General features: G+C 40.0%; 4 protein-coding genes across 5 annotated transcripts; 1 reads left to right on the top strand and 3 right to left on the bottom strand.

The window, feature by feature from the left end:
• Positions 1–2,102: 2,102 nt before the first annotated feature.
• Positions 2,103–9,001, bottom strand: snx5 (sorting nexin 5). The gene is made up of 13 exons (XM_062401038.1): positions 8,859–9,001; positions 7,661–7,765; positions 7,425–7,535; positions 7,020–7,141; positions 6,770–6,893; positions 6,298–6,393; positions 6,087–6,192; positions 5,906–5,981; positions 5,749–5,788; positions 5,555–5,641; positions 4,880–5,039; positions 4,696–4,781; positions 2,103–3,290 (listed from the first exon to the last, which is right to left on the bottom strand). Exons 1-13 carry the CDS (start codon positions 8,892–8,894, stop codon positions 3,240–3,242), a joined length of 1,200 nt encoding a protein of 399 aa, XP_062257022.1. The 5' UTR covers positions 8,895–9,001; the 3' UTR covers positions 2,103–3,239.
• A 956-nt stretch (positions 9,002–9,957) lies between these two features.
• On the top strand, positions 9,958–12,333 carry mgme1 (mitochondrial genome maintenance exonuclease 1). Of its 2 annotated transcripts, XM_062401479.1 has the most exons (6): positions 9,958–10,926; positions 11,038–11,275; positions 11,364–11,496; positions 11,618–11,748; positions 11,902–11,960; positions 12,194–12,333. In XM_062401479.1, exons 1-5 carry the CDS (start codon positions 10,410–10,412, stop codon positions 11,939–11,941), a joined length of 1,059 nt encoding a protein of 352 aa, XP_062257463.1. In that variant the 5' UTR covers positions 9,958–10,409; the 3' UTR covers positions 11,942–11,960; positions 12,194–12,333. The 2 variants fall into 2 exon arrangements, with proteins under 2 accessions (XP_062257463.1, XP_062257462.1); XM_062401478.1 differs by lacking the exon at positions 12,194–12,333 and having other exon boundaries at positions 9,964–10,926; positions 11,902–12,040.
• Positions 11,769–13,987, bottom strand: si:dkey-76k16.6 (uncharacterized protein LOC566817 homolog). The gene is given in 6 exon segments (XM_062401480.1): positions 11,769–12,568; positions 12,662–12,740; positions 12,743–12,787; positions 13,338–13,446; positions 13,536–13,646; positions 13,779–13,987. Coding segments are annotated over 6 exon segments (828 nt in total). The 5' UTR covers positions 13,851–13,987; the 3' UTR covers positions 11,769–12,156.
• Positions 13,988–14,466: 479 nt separating this feature from the next.
• On the bottom strand, positions 14,467–16,627 carry si:dkey-76k16.5 (uncharacterized protein LOC566887 homolog). The gene is made up of 5 exons (XM_062400889.1): positions 16,470–16,627; positions 16,278–16,385; positions 16,078–16,198; positions 15,259–15,391; positions 14,467–15,172 (listed from the first exon to the last, which is right to left on the bottom strand). Exons 1-5 carry the CDS (start codon positions 16,542–16,544, stop codon positions 14,773–14,775), a joined length of 837 nt encoding a protein of 278 aa, XP_062256873.1. The 5' UTR covers positions 16,545–16,627; the 3' UTR covers positions 14,467–14,772.
• Positions 16,628–16,736: the final 109 nt, after the last annotated feature.

The raw sequence follows: 16,736 nt of genomic DNA on the forward strand, positions 1-16,736 counted from the left end.
AACCCCTTAATTTTTATGTTGAGTCTCACATGTGCCAACATGAATGAGCTTGTTTGCTTATTATGGAAACTGTCAATAGGGGTTTCTATCAGGGAATATAATAGTTTTATTTGTTTTTAAATTTGATTCGCAATCTGCAACATTTCACACCAGAGAAAAACAACATTGTAAGAAACTGTCATGATATCTACCTCTTTGAAGATGGGCTGTATTAGCCCATGGCCTCTGTGTTATTCAGTATGTTTATGTTTATACGTTTTCGGCCTCTCCACTTTAAAAACTAGCATTGGAATCCATTTTTAGTAATGTCAACTTTATTTAAATTTACCGGTCTTCCAATTCTTCGTTTTCAATTGCTGGAGAAAACTTCTCTCAGCAGCCACAGTAGTGCAAATAGAATTATACACTAAGTTTCAACATAATTCAGTGAACTCTAAAACCTGCAAGTTGCTATTTAACTCAGACGGCAAAAGCAAAAGATGGAAAAGGTATACATTTGCAGATTGGTGCGCATTTTAACTAATGAGCACCAAGAAGTAGCCTCCTGCTCTGTTTCAATAAGGAAGAGGTGACATTTCAGTTTCACCAAAGTGCAGGTGCGCTTTTCTATAGCGAGTCCCTGCAGAGGACACAGTTCCTGTTTGAGGCAGCCTTCATGCTTTATGGCTCCAGTCATTCCCCTATAGCACTGACTGCACTTATCATGATGCTTCAGCTGAACAGTGATAGAGCTGTGGGACATTACGCAGGTGTTCAGGGTCAGTCAGCAGAAATAACATGTTGGCTCTTTGCAGTTCGCCTGTCCATGACCAAAGTGGTTTCATACTCAAATAAACACTTATATCATGACATGACACAGCAGAAGATGAAACTGTGAGGACTGATGTGTGTTTGGTAGATGATTTTGACATTGTTTCATAAAGGCCAAAGTTGATGAGCAATCAGTGATAATGCCTTTAAAAGACTCAAATATGAAAAAATCTCCACTTCTGCATTTAAAGCCTGTAAAATCGGAGTGTGCTTAGAGGAGATAAGGATATTCATAAAATCTGCAGTGCCATTCTTTGAAGCCAGCAGAATTCTTGCAACAGACAAATTTAACACAGAATATCACTGCCTCAGAAGTTTCTGAGATTAGCGTAAAAACGATAAAGGACTTCTTTATCAGTGTAACATCAGCTGCACAAAAGACTGAAGTTATGAGAGACATTTATGTTTCACACAGATACTGATCGGAAAAGTTGTTGGACAGCACGTACTCTATAAGTAAATGCTGAAAGATCGTGTCAGTTTCAAACTGACACGTCAGGCTAAACTCTGATTCTTTTACTTTACACTCCTCTTCACAAGTGTTCAGTTGCAGAATTACTGAGGATGCCTCCTGGATGTGAGGTGAAACATCTGTAGTATCTGCAATTAAGTCCAGTGGCCCTTGATTCAGCTCTGACCTGACAGAAATCCCCTTAGCCCTAAATCAATGAATCAAACAATCTGATCACTGTGTCTACACGACTGGTGACGTAAACATTGACACATGTATCCATTATGGACAATTATATATAATGTCCATGATGGACATATACTTTCCCTCTCCATGTCTAATTCAAGTTCCTTTCTCTATTGTATAACTGTTTGAATATGGTCTTTGTATGAATATTAGAGTTAAGAATACAGTGAATAAAATGCTACCACGGGCAGAAAGTGTTTGATTAATAACGCAGAATGAAAAACATTTTTTTTCCCCCATGGGTTATAATGTTTTGCAGCAGATCATTTATTTGGGTCACGTTGGTTAGCACTGGTCAGAGTAAGACATGAAATGTGCATTTTGGTTGTGCGGTGCTGATTCCCATGAGCACTCTGGCATTTCCTCAAAGCTTACCTAATACTCTTCACTGTCCCATCCCAGGACGTACTGTGGTCAATCGATTTAACACAAACATGTGTACAGCTGTGTTTAAATTCATGGGCCCACACGCTGAAGCTTGGAGGAAACAGAATATAGTTAGTGGCTAGATGGATTCTGCCACCTAGTGGTATGATGGGTGGCTCAAAGACAAACCCATATGTCACACAAAGAACTGAATGGCAAAAGATCAAACTTGGGAAAAACAGGATTTATTTAATGTAATAATTACAAATTTATAAAATGATGTTCTGTAGGAAAAGCATCATGTCAAGGTATTCACACAGTTGGAATCCAATAGAAATACATTCAATTTTATATAAAACTATAATGTATTTTAATTCTCCACTGAGCCTGGCCGGGTTTGTAAAGTATCTTTTTTTCTCCATTTTTTGTTAAGTGCATCTTTTCGGTTTGAAATAAACCAAGTGTTTAGAAGATCTGGTAAAATATATCAGGTCCAATACATGAGAGCCTGTAACAATTTAGGGCAAAATAAAGAAGAAGAACAATAATTACAAACTAAAAAGGGAAGCGTGAATGAACCGAGTTGGCCAGGGTGAAGAAGCAGCTGAGGATATAATACACGTGGTACAGGGGTATTGTGGGTGCCCTGTGCAATGCACATTGTTTGATTTATTCTTCTACCAGTCTCTATGATTCATCCATATGTACGTCGTTGATTTCTGTGGGATTTGACGCCACTTCTTACAAATGTGGATGAATTCCTGAGGTGAAGTGCAGCTATTTTTAAACACTTGATGATCAGTCTTGTCTTCTAACAGCGTGGTTTGAATGCACTCTAATCTCAGAGGCCAGGAATGCAGAGTATGAGGATATTTTTTTCCAGCCACTAGTTTTACATCAGTCTTTAGCAAAGAAAAAAGCTGTAAAATGTAGGTATTGGCTTTGCAAAAGACATTCTCTAAGCCTTTTTGTAAAAAGGTATTTACATGAGGGAGGAGGTTAGAGTTCAAATTCATGGAGGCAGAAACATTATGAAAAAGGCAAGATTGATACTATGTGCATAATGTAACAAGGAGAAATTAAGAAATTTCCCAAAAAAAACAGAAGTCATCTCTGTTAGCGAAATATGAAAGACATTGATTTTGACTTCCATAAATAATGGAAAAAGGATGGACCACAGACCAGAGGACAGTAAACATGGACACATTCGTCTTACGAGACACTGGTGTTTCTCGTGCAGGGTTTTAAAGTGGCATCAGACCCCAGGGTGGGAGCAGAAAGAGGTCTTGGATTCATGTCCATGCAGGGGCCCTGGGGACGCCAGGTTCTACTGGTGATGTTATGGACAGGACCACTTGAAAACACGTCAGTTGCTCTTGAGCAGGTCAATGCATCCCTGCAATAGACTCGCATTGTTCTGTGGAGACAAGAGGAAACAAGTTTTTCAAGAAAGTATCCATTTAATGTGGTTGCAGACCCCGGATCAGGGAGCAGATCCAGAAGTCCTTTCTACACGTTCTTTAACATTGTTAGCGTTTCTCACATTTCTTGAATAATTCATGGGTCTTGATGAAAACAATCAGGCAATTAGGGTGCAGACCCAAATACAAGTCTGGATCTAGTGAATTTAAATGTCGCTTCATAAAAGGGCTGTTGAACCTTGGTCAAGGTATGCACTCTACTGAGTGACATCAGAGTTAATGTATCAGCTTTTAATCTGGTTATATCTCTCTTTAAAAAAAAAACTACTGTTTGCTTTACAACATTTATATGCACACATGTTATTATAAGCTTTTTATGATCTTGTGTTTGCATGTGTATACAACATATGCTACGTATGGAAACCTTAAAAAATCATTATCTGGATTTTGTGAAACTTGAATATGTCAGATGGGTTGTTCTGAAAACAAACTGTGATCCTATAGTCTGTAAACACCATCACAGTTCTGAAATGCTATGTATACTCACCAATATGTTTACTAGGAACACTTGCTACTGTTACAGGTCAGGAGCTTCAGGGTTCACAACAAACTGATCTTAGCAATTGTTGGTGTCAGACAGGCTGCGGAGTATTTGATAGTATTTAACTGTTGTTTTGCTAAGAACCGAAAAAACAACCATTCAGTTAAGCACCAACTCTGCAGAAACTCTGTGTTGCTGAGAGAGGTAAGAGGAAAATTGACAGACTGGCTTGTTACTCAAATAACCGGTCTTAACTGAGGTGAGAAGAAAAGCATTTTAGAATGTATGACATTAAGATGAGTGGGCTACAACAGCAGATGATTGTGTCGAGTTCCACTCATGTCAGACAAAAAGTGAAATCTGAGGTGACAGTAGGCAGAGGCTCACCACGACAGCACAAACAAAGCTTAGTCTGATGAATCTGGATATCTGCTGAGGCTGTAGATGGTAGGGTCTGAATCTCACATCAAGATCATGAATCCATTGATCCAACCTGCCTCATGCCTACAGGTCAGGCTGCTGGTGGGGTTTGATGGCATGAGGAACATTTTTTGGCAAACCTTGGGCTCCCCTAAATACTTATTAATCAGTATTTGAAAGCCAAAGCCGCTCTCTGTATTTTTTTTGACCAAGTGCATCCCCTCATGGCCACAGTTTACCATCTTCTAGTGGCTACTTCCAGCATGATTCTGCAAATGTCCAAACGTTCTCACAGACAGGAACCGAGGCCGAATACAGTTAATGTGCTTGGTGAGTGTATGTTCCCATGGGAATGTTATGAAAGTATTCATATTAATTCAATACTACTAGACAATATTACAAAGTATACATGTATCTAGGGGGTGTATTATGCTTCTCACCTTGGCATGTTTTATTTCGAGCTCAGCCATCTCTATGAGGTTCTTCCTGAAAGCCACAACACGCCTCCCCTTGAAACCGGTGAGCTCTAGGTGGAAAACATTGAGCAGTTTAAGGGCTCACATAGCGTATTCTATCTTATACACAAGTACAAAAATCTGTCTGAATCTATCAGGATTGACAAACCTTTCTTTCCAGAATTTGAAAGCTTGTCAAATTTCTGCAGGCACTGCTGCTGGTGCTCCTCTGCCTGGGGAATGTCCTTGCTTTTCAGTCGAGCTTTATCTAAAGCCTTGTTAGAGTTCTCGTAGTCAGCTAACGCCCGGGCTCGCCTGTATAAAAGGTCCTAACAGACATGATCCACACAGATGAACATAAGAAATTACCTAATAAAAAGTTTTAAAAAAATACTTAAAAAGAACCTTCACTTGAAGCACATTCAAAATATCAATGGAGCACAGAATCCAATAAGTCAATATTTAAAAATGTCATGTTTTCGAAAGATTGATAAAAAAAAATGCATTATTATATTAATAATAATGATACAGAAATACATGTGCTTCTGTTTTATGTATCAGGGTTTTATATGGCACCTTAAAATCCTTTTTTCCTAAATTACAATAGATATTAATTTGGTCTTGAGCTGAATATAACAAAAGTTTTAATTTCCAATATAACTTAAAATGCCTGGCTTGTTGCTCGATCGAATGCAGATTATTTTTTCAATCTTTCAACTTTTCTTGTGGTAAATAGCAGAGCATTACTAATTTTGGCGTTTTGCCTGCTTGTGATGTGCATCACGACCAGACACCATTGTAATCTGTGGACCTTGAATGAAAGCACGCGATAAACATGTCTCACCTTCGCAGCCTGAATGTCTCTCATGTAGTATCTTAGCAGTTCAGTCAGTTTCAGCTCCTGGTCAGATGCGACTCTTCCCTCCACTTTCTGCATTCAGAGGCAAAGTCACAGAGTAGCAACCACAGTGTACTAATGAATCAGGATAAATGTTTTTTACAAAGTCACAGCTTTTTGAGACATGAGGTTCAACTTACTCTGAGTTTCTCAAACAGATCTGACAATTTCTCCAGGTGTCTGACAAAATAAGTATAACAGTGAAAATTCTGCAATTACATATTTGATGACATGTCAATACATTAAGCATGAAATTTAAGTCACAACTCAACATGTTGAAAATGAAATGACACTCACTTCTTATTTGCTGTACTATCATCAGCTGAGAGACTGTTCAATGTGGCAGAGATGTGAATATAATCATCCGCAATATCTGAAATAACAGAAATAATCTATCAAAACAAAAAAAAACAAAATCCACAATAGAAATAAATTCATTGCAGGACAGGTCCCCTTCCAGTTAATAATGATCCAATACTTTTGTGAGCGCGGGTCATTTTTTCTGCTTTGGCAGTGGAATCTTTTATCTTGCTGTAGTAGTCGAGAAGGAATGTCTTCTCCTGCTCAAAAAAATCATCGACTTCCTGTGTAGGAGACAAACAAACTAAGGTAAGTTGGGAAGCGGTGACAACACTGAATCTGTAAAGCTGTCGTACAAACACTGTAGGCAGATCATGCAGACGCCCCACCTTCACTCCTGAGATAAGGACCTCATCAGCTGACTTCACCATGTTTTTAAAGAATCCTCCAAACATTTCCTTGGCATTCTTCCTTCTCACGGTCAGCTAAAATGACAGAATTAAGAAAGAAGAATTTTCAAATCTCTAAGAGGAACATTACTTATTTGTTGTGTAATGGAACAAAGTAAGATCTGAAATAACATTTGTGCTTGTACCAATAGTTCATTGTTTTTGTGTCATTATGCGTCACAGTGTGATCCACACGTATATGTAGCTGGTCTCCTTTTATCAAACTGCTACCTAAATATAAAAGCTTGTTCTGCAAATAAACTTTAGAGCGACTGACAAAAACTACACAGATCAGCATAACTGCTGATCACAGCAGGATGTAAGCCATGTGTCACAAGTGTCCAGTACACTCTACTTCCTCTCTTTCCAACAGACAATTTGGAAAAGGAAGTCAGCATTAGGAGGAACTCACATCCTGGTCATACTCTAAGAAAATCTGGAAGTTTCTGTCTTTGTTTAAAATGGGGTGAGAGGACACTCGCTGTAGGAAGATTTCGTGCACTTGGACAGTCTTCTTGAACACAGCCAGGTATTCACTGAACAGAAAGAAAAACAAACACCACAGATTACACAAATAAAAGAGTTTTTAAAAAGGACATTATGCTGCATAAAGGACACATACAATACAATATGTTTATGTTTTGACTGAGAGTCACACTCACGCCTCCAGCTCCTGCTTCATTTTAGCGTACTCTTCTTTGGTCATAGTGGCTTCACCTTCCCCCAGTTTGTGCATCTTCTCTCTTGGGCTCTCAAAGTCAGGCTTTGGGGGCGCTGGAGGAATCTATGACGGATAAAGTCATAGCAGGATATCATTTACTTTATTTCATTCATTCATGACTGGATAAATGTCCTTATTTGTAACATACTCATGAAGTTTCGGGGAAATATTTTTTCAAAAGGATTACTACTTGATTTGTTAAAGACTTGAAAATACAACAAACCAAACATATATCTGAACTTACCCTTTTGTCATTAAGTACATAGCGCTCAAACAGAAATAGTGATATTACATTGTCTGACTTTGTCTGCGTATGTGGATCATGTGTGCAAGTCGACATACTCACTATCAGGCCAGCGTAGTCCTCGGTCTCCACCAGAGTGTCATGTAGCCAGATGAAGTCTTCATGCTGCCTGGGGACCGAGAACTCTGGCTTCTGGAAAGCACTAAGGGTGGTCTGGGAACAAAGTTACATTAATAGAATATGTTAAAGGAAAACTGTCAACTAATTAGAAAATAGTATTACTGAATATACTTAAGATTAGGAGTAAGGTTTTTGTTCGTGCACAAACTCTTTTCTACCTTCGTATGGACAGTAAACTTGACTTTGTCCCGTTCACAGAGTGCGTCAGGAATGTCAATGAGTAGAGAAGCATCATTGTTCAGATCCACAGAAACAGAGCGCATCTAAGGAGAGAGAATAATTCAGAGTTACCAAAAAATGTAGCTGACTGATCTTATGTGTGAAGACAAAAATATATTTTTGTATTTTTGTTTGTTTTTAAACGCTTTTTAATTGTAATTATGGGTCAACGATATCAGGTAAATCTCAGCCAATGAGGCCACACTACAAATCCTCAGAGACTGGAGTCTTCCCAGGCTTGACAACATGCAAACAGTTAAGAGGAATGTGCAAATAACATCTACAACATCCTAAATCCTGTCCATTTCCGTTCATGACTGGCTGAAACTTCACGATGGGGTCAAACTGGGGTTCGAATTTAGAGAATCCAAAATGAAATAATCTCTCAATCTCTGCAGCTCAGAGTCAATCTAAAGAGTTCATCTGTATGACCAAACATGCAAAGAAACTATAGCAATTCAAATCATCCAGGGGTGTAGAGCTGTGAGTCTCTCGGTGGTGCTGGATAGTGAAGGCAGTAAAGTTTGGGATCCAACAGTAAACAGTTAACAGTCCTCCGGTTTAAGATTCTGCTCCACACCCTTGTTGATCTGTTATACTACGAGATAGAGTACAAACGGACTTGTCTATTTACTGTCGTGCTGATTAGAGAACAAATCATACAACCAGTTACCAGTGTAAAGAGCACACCCGTCGGAAAGAAGGTATCAGAGACAGAAGCAGCTGCATTAAAAGTAGGTCAGGGTAAAGATATCGTAGTGTATTTTGACGCTTGTCAAAATGCTAGTCATTTTAGCTCAGTACACTGAGTTATAACAGGCCAGTGTGCTGCACAGTTAGTGGAGTAAATATGTAGATATGAGCAATTAGCGTAAACTATGCTAGTTTGAATAAGTTGACCAAGTTAGTTAACATAAAGAACGACAGTTTTCTCAGTCTACATGCAAACTGACTTTACTCGTGAAGGTTTAACAGACTTCCCGAAAGCTTTACCCATGACACGATAGCTAGCTTTAGCCGCAGGCTAGCGTTGTGTGGGCAGGAAAAGTTAGCGGCAATAACTTGCCACAAAGCAAGATTCAAACTCCCGAGGCTGAGTTTAACTGGGGCTCACGTGCCAGGAGCCCTTCGCCTCACCTTTTCCTTGCTGTTTTCGTCTAAAGAGGATGTCATGGTGATACTGAAATTGACGGAATGGCAAGAACAGGCCAACCACCCGAATAACAAAACTAGAAGCAGGAAGCCCTCCCTCCACTCACTGACGAGCTGTCAAACCTTTTTCTGCGCCCACTTCCTGGTGATGAGAGATTAACCCCGCCCTACACTGAATTTGATTGGACGGTGTCAAACACACGGAAGGTACGACTGGTGTTTAACCCAATCAGAACTGCGGTCAAGCCAGCCGACACTCGCGTCTCTGTGGCCAAATCAGCCAACACAGAAATTCTACTGCGCGCATGTACTGATATTTATGGTAAACGCATCCAAAGCGTACTGAAAAAAATGAAATGGAAAATATCGCTGTTGGACAGTTACAGATTCCAAGAAAGGTGACTAGTCATAGGAGTGATAACAGAAGCATATCAGTCTCATTCTGAACTTATTGATCAAAGTGTTTTTAAGAACTTTGAATATCCAGAAATGAAGTGATTTGATACATTCCACAGTGAAAATGTTGGATTTTACTTTGAAAATCTCCAAATCTATACAGTAAATATGTTTGATCTTCAGTATATAGGTAGTCAGAGAGGACCTGGACACAGGCATACCAGTCTCTCTCTGAACTTATTGAGCAAAGTGATTTTAGCAAAGTGTTTTTACAGTACTACTGAAGTATTACCTACTTGAAGCTAAAAATGTATGACTTATTTAGTAAAATCTCATTATTGATACTGTCGAAATTCTATTCATAAAAATGAAACAGGTAAGACGATAAATACTTTTCAACTTTTCAAGTTTGCATTTTCTATATGCTCCATGTCAATAGTCTATTTTGAAAACCGGACGTATCCCCACATGTGTTCGTCCTCCAACTTCAAGTACTCCGTTGCCGTCCCCTTTCTGGGCGGTTTGGATCATAGATATGGTTTTGATGGTTTGGATGCGTTTACCATAAGTGTCAGTACATGAGTGCAGTAGAATTTCTGTGTGGACTGATTGGACCACAGAGATGCTAGTGTCGGCTGGCTTTACAGCAGTCAATCAGACATGTTGGATTTGTGCACGAGTTTTTATCGCATGTGGTTTCTGAAGCAGTCTTTTTAAACATTAATGTAAACAGTTGTTTGTCATTAATGGAAACATGGAGTGGAACAAAAAGTAAATGAAACTGTAGTACATCTGCGGAGCAGATGGCTACACGGATGTATTTCGAGGATGCACCGCGTATTATTGGTAACGTACATTTTTGCCTTATGGGTAACGTAGTTTTTTATTGTTACAAAAGCATCAATGAAAAGGTAATCCGAACTTCAATTCCCATAGGCGGAAATTTGTGCAACTGAAAAGAAGCGTCGTGTGAAAACAGTTGTGTTTGTGTGGAGCGGTAACTTTGGAACATGTTGGGGCAAGTACGTGACCGTGAAATATACCGGAACGCCTCGAAAACACCGTGGGTTTGTGTAGTTGGAAGCCTCTAAGTAGACAATAAGTCATTGTTCTCAGGTTGTTTGAGTGGAAGTTGTCAGAATGTTCATTGTTAAACGTGTGGTGTGTGTTGGAGGCATCATGCTCATCCAGTGCACCTCCCGCCCTGTGAGGAACTTCTCAGCCTGTCACTGCCTGAGCTCCCCTAAAAGACGCAGCTCCTACAGTTTAGCGGTCAGTGAGCGCTACTCCTCTCTTGTGAAGTCGGTCATGTCCTCCAGGGTCAGTTCCCAAACCCCAGACACCCTCCAGGCGGAAGACGAGCACATCTATGGACCTGTTGTCAAAGCTCAAACGCCCTCATCTAAACCAGAGAAGAGGGAGCCTAAGACCCTTCACCCCTTCTTACTATCAGAGAAGACTCTAGAGACAGAGGAGACAGATTCCGGACCGCCAGTTCGGATTCTGTTGAAAAGGGGCCAAGGTGGGTCCTCAGCACCGAGTGTGACCCGCATCCTTCAGCAGACCCTCTCCCCAGAGCAGAGATTCTACCTGGAGAGGTGGAAGAGGAGGATGATCGAAGAGCTTGGAGAAGATGGCTTCAAAGAATACTCTCAGAGTAAGTACGTTTAACATACAGTGTGTGTCTGTGTTAAATTCAGATGGCTATTTCTGACATCTGTGCTCAGAAGTGAGATACTCATGTGATCCGAAATTTGTTTTCAATCAGATTTATTCAGGCAAGGCAAGCTTTTCCATTCCACTCTGGATGACATCATGGCGTCGGGTGCAGCCCAGGAGAACAAGGCTCCTGCGGAGACACCAGCGTATCCAGCTGAGGTTCAGGGATACGTGGAGAGCATCTCTCACATCCTGGAAGACGTCAGTGCAGTGAGAGCGATTGAAAGCACTGTACATCACGACAGCCTGGACTATCTGGGAATTGTGGATTGTGTTGCTCGCTACAGGTACATATGGTAAATTTGCAGACAAATGTACGGTGTACTATTCCCAAAGCAAAGTGGACATTTCACACTCAGCCTTCTTTGTTTGCAGAGGTGTTCTATGTCTTATTGACTGGAAGACTTCGGAGAAGCCCAAGCCATTCCTGAGCAACACATACGACAACCCTATTCAAGTGGCAGCCTATGCTGGGGCTTTGAACAATGACGGAAACTACAAATACCAGGTGTTTTATAGTCACAAATTCTGTTTCTCTGATTTATAGTTCAGATTATTTATGATTTCTTACTACCACAGTGTTACAAACCTTCAAAACCTCATACACCACTGATCCCTTCTCTCTGCAGGTTGATCATGGACTCATTGTAGTGGCTTATAAGGACGGCTCGCCTGCCCATGCTCACCAGCTCAGCTCAGAGCAGATGCTACAGTACTGGAGGACGTGGTTGCTGCGACTTGAAAAGTTCACAGAACAGAGGTGAAGTCAGATTCATTACATTTAAAAATTATTTCAGTTTTTAATGCAGGATCGATTTTAGTCAGAAATAAATTTATAAAAAAATGCCAATGTCATGAAACAGGTATATATACAGATATTTTTTGACATTACGATTTGTTCTTTTCATTCCAGATCCGGTCATACGTCAATGGATTTTTCAGAAAAGAAATGAGGTGTTTGAAGAGAGATATGTGAGTGCATTTCCATGAAGCAGGTTTTTCAGTTTAAGGCAACTTAACTTCTAACAATGCTGTAGGACAAAACCATCAGCTTTTAAACGACTTGTTTGCCTGCCTTTTCTGTGCTCAATAAGCAAATGAATTTGCTGAACTTAATTTGTTTGTCTAAAGTCCATCAGTTATTTAGAATATATAATATTTGTATTTGTTACCATCCACTGAGCTGTTCATTAAATGCCACCCAGGCCTGCCTGTATGTGGGATCTTCAGTAAAGCCCATGGTTTTAAAAAGCCTGTGGGAGGCCAGGTTCTCCTCCTCTATGAAGCAGTAGACTGGATATTCCTGAGTGTGGAGCCTCTTTGCCATGGTGCTGATGAGGACTTTGGCGTAGCCTTTGCCTCTGTGCTCTGGCAGAGTGTACAGCATTCCCATGGCACACGATGCATAGGTCAGGATCCAGGACACTGGCCTACGTTGTGCATCCAGCACGCAGCAGGAGGGGAAGTTTGCGATCATGTTGCGGATCATCCCCACAGCCTCGTCATCATTTGCGAACTTCCACGTCTGACTCACCCAGCAAACGTGGGATTCATCCAGAGAGCCGAGGGAGATTCCTGAGCTGAACACAACAGAATTATGAATAACCTGTAAGACCTGTGATGATCATGACCTGTCTCCAGAATTAAGATGTAATTGCTTGGATAGGCCCTACCTGTCTACAGAGGGAAGCTTGGCTACATCCTCTAATATCATCATGTGACACACTGCCAGTTTCTTGCTGGACACGTGTTTTCTGATGCCACTGCATTGAATGTCTCCATGTGCCGATGACTGATTGCTTGGACAAAAGAAAATAAGTTTATTTTTTGTATTATTAAAAAAAGATTAAGGATTCCAGTGTCAGAAATGATTTCCACCTTGATTTGAAACTTATTCTTCAAATGTTGGTATATTCAGAAGACTGACAGATCAAAACATTGATTTGATGTTCATTTCTCGTTTGAGCGTTCGATCTTTGACCTCATCAACTTTTGAGGTGTCAGATTATGACAGAAATGGTATATCTTTCTCAGATCATTAAATGATATGCCACCAACAGTGGGAGGACTTTGACAGTAATGAAGGAGAAGCAAAGTTCAAAACACAGCTACAATTAAACCTCAATGGCAGCAATGTAACAGAAATCAGATGTCTGGGTTTTGGAACATATTTCTTATTGATCTGTCTTCATATGTCATTTAATGGGACACGCTTTAATTAAAAATGGAAAGATCAGTGCATTATAATTTCATGATAGAATTTCAGTCACTACATAGGGCTGTTCTGCTAAGATTAATGTGCTAAAAAATGACAGAATAAATTAGAAAAAATATATATATATATTTTACCAAGACAAAGAAACCTGGTCCAATCAAGGATAGAGGACTTTCGTATGGTTTCCTCCATAAGAGCTTCATCCGTTGCAAAAAACAGTATATCTTTGAAAAGATCACCTTTCTGGACGAAAAACAATGTGAAGATATTGTTCGCAGAAATATACAGAAACAGTCTTTCTGCGTGTGTGTGTGTGTGTGTGTGTGTGTTACCTGCACATGCATTGGTCTGCAGACAATCACAGTGAATTGTGGCCATGTGTCCACCAACACCTGGACAGGGTCTGAGCTAACTCTGTTTAACAGGACCAAATTACCGTACACCTTGAAAACAACGCAAACAGCTCAATCATAATCCAGATAATTACATACATTCAGTTATTGTTACTGAGACTGTGACAAGATAACCCGGAATCAACGAGTTACGATCTGACAGTTCAATCTGACGTTACAAACCAGTAGTGACCGTGGTAGATGTCTTCTCAGCTGGGTCTCTGCGTCTTTCAGCTGCTCTCCGGTCAGCTCCATTGTAAATGTTGGTGATAGTCTCTGAACTGTAAAGACATGTAACCTGCTGCAGTAAACGAGTTTATATGTTTATGGTTCTGAGAGATCGGCTTTGCTGGAGATACAGGCTGACGTAGTTATGGTTATCGATTCGCACTTTCGACACGAAGATCGAGAGTGAGTTTGAAGAGGGGGAATCCCTAAATCTGGTTTATTGTAGTTTACCACGTATCGAACACGTCTTAATATTTTTAAATCCTTCTACAGATTTATGGAAGCCGTTTTCCTCATTGTCGCCATGCTAGTTTGATTTGTGGTCCAGTTGTTTCTTATCCATTTTCTAGTTTGCTTTCTATAGACATTCCACACAAAATACTGAACACATGTTATCTGCTAACAGGATTCATTTATCTTCCACTCCCCTGCACATGGTGTGATCCACATGATTCATGTTTACCAAGAAATAACGTGTTATGGTCATTATACTATTACTTCTGCATTGCTCTGCACACACCAACTATACAGTGGGCAGCTTGGAGTTCAACAAAATTAGTAATAGTAAAGTAATGGGTAATACAAGGCTTCAAGACTGATGCACCAACTTTTTCAAGAAATATAGATGACATGAGATCGAACGAATGGATAGATCATTTTTATTTGACAAATCTGCTGTAAAAAGGAAATAGTTTTATTTACAGTATGTCCCTCATCAGTATTATTATTTAAATCCACATCTGAATGCATAGCTTTGGAGTAAAAGTTTATATAAATTTGAAGATTATAATTATTTCAAAAATCTTGAAACAGCACAAAATGCAACCGAATTGACAGAAAGTGTATTTAAACAACTTCCTTATTTTACCATTACATTCCATTCCTGTTTCATCATACAGATACAAGTTCCTGTGACAGTGTATCAGCTACACATTCAAAACTTTTGAAATCAAACATTGATGTCAAACCATTGCGCCCTGTATGAAGGATCTTCAGTAAAGCCCAGGTTTTTAAAAAGCCTGTAGGAGACCACGCTCTCCTCCTCTATGAAGCAGTAGACTGGGTGGCCTCCATCATGGAGTCTCCTGGCCATGGTGCTGACCAGGATTTTCGCATATCCTTTCCCCCTGTGCTCTGGAAGAGTATACAACATGCCCATTGCACAGTAATCATACACCAGGATCCAGCACACAGGCCGACCCTGTCTGTCGGTGATGCAGCATGTCGGAAAGTTGCCAATGTAGTATTCAATCATGTTGTAACCTTGCTTGGTTCCTCCAAACTTCCAGGTTTTATTCACCAAGTCAACGTGGGAAAGGTTAAGAGAGGAGATCCTTGATTCAAGCTCACTGTATGGAAAAAAATATTATGATAACCTCTGATCTGAGAGGAGAGAAACATAAGATAAAGGGCTTTTAAGGATCTGAGTGTGTACCTGCTGACTGTTGGTGTGAGAAGATGGCTGCTGTCTGCCAAATACAGAAGATGCACCAATGCAAAGGGTCTGATGGAAATTTGTCTGATAGAAGACACCTCCATGAGAGTGGGCTCATTGGATTTGTTGAGTCCTTAAAGGAGAACAAATATTTAGGTTTTTACAATTGGGCTATTTGTCTTTACAAGTGTCGGGGGTAAGTATTTACATCCTCAGGAAAAATAAGAAAACCGTGCACGAATAACTAGTAAAATATTATATTAGCAAAGTGTCTTGACAAAACAATGGTCAAAACAGGAGATCCCAGCAGTGAATTCACAGATGAAAATTATAATGGTCTTCTACAACAGAGAGAATGAAATAGCAAGTGTAGATTTTGACAAAGGCTTCAGTCCTGATTTTGTCTTTTCATGTTAATAAATATGTTGTGTGGAGAAGATCACTTTTCTTTTGTCTCCTTGAGCTTCTTCTATGTCTGGATACCTCTGATAAGCATTACTTGTAGATCTATATATGAACAGTGTGCATTTGGCTAAATGTTGTGTTATATAGATTACTATGACTGATGATTAATGTATAATTATCAAATTTTCTGTGATAATAATAGATCATATTTCATTAAGTACAATTTTTTTGAATCCAAACTACAATAACTAGCGACGTAAAAAGGCAAAACATTTACCTTGGATCTGTGTGGGAATATAAAGTGGCATGAAACAGAAATCACCAGGCTACAATAACTTGGAACTAGGAACCTGTTCTCTCTTGTAATTGCCTGACTGAACAAGAAAGTACTTGTCTGCAGTGCTCTGACCTCACCTCCAACCGTGAAATCTGTACTCCAGTCAAGTACATTCTCCTCTGTAAACAATTCCTTTAAAACCTGTGCATCCGTGCTGAAGCATGACACCTTTTTCCTGAGCTGCAGAGCAAGCTTGACCTGGAAAACAAACACAAAATCAAACAACCATGTGGCAGCATACCCAACGGATACCCAAGGTCCAAGGAGATGAACTCACCTTGGGATCAGGTCTGCAAATGATGACCTTAAAATCAGGCCACGAATCAACAACCACCTCCAGTGTACTTGGTTTGTTCCTGTTAATACCATAGAGGAAGCCATAGACCTTAAAATGGGGGAGGAAAATGAATTGCCTCAGTTGTTTACAGGTGCACTGCGATTAAAAGGTGACATGTTGAGGATTAAATACCTTGTAACTTTTTGGTAGGTGTTTGAACAGAACTCCTTCAGCAACCTTTAGTTCATCTTTGTCCAGGACCTTCATGTTTGGCTAGTGGAGCCTTACTGATGCAGTTCAATCTGCCTGCCAGTTTGAACTGATCTGTTCCAGTAAAAAACGGATTCAGAGTCCAGTACTTGTTAAATCATTTACAGTCTGTCTTCGGCCTCACACACTTTATATCTGGTGCCACCTGTGCTTGTATGGCCCAAGCCCGAGTCAGTAATCGGTCTCCTG

This window comes from Platichthys flesus, chromosome 12 (genome assembly GCF_949316205.1).
Source record: "Platichthys flesus chromosome 12, fPlaFle2.1, whole genome shotgun sequence".
NCBI lineage: Eukaryota > Metazoa > Chordata > Actinopteri > Pleuronectiformes > Pleuronectidae > Platichthys > Platichthys flesus.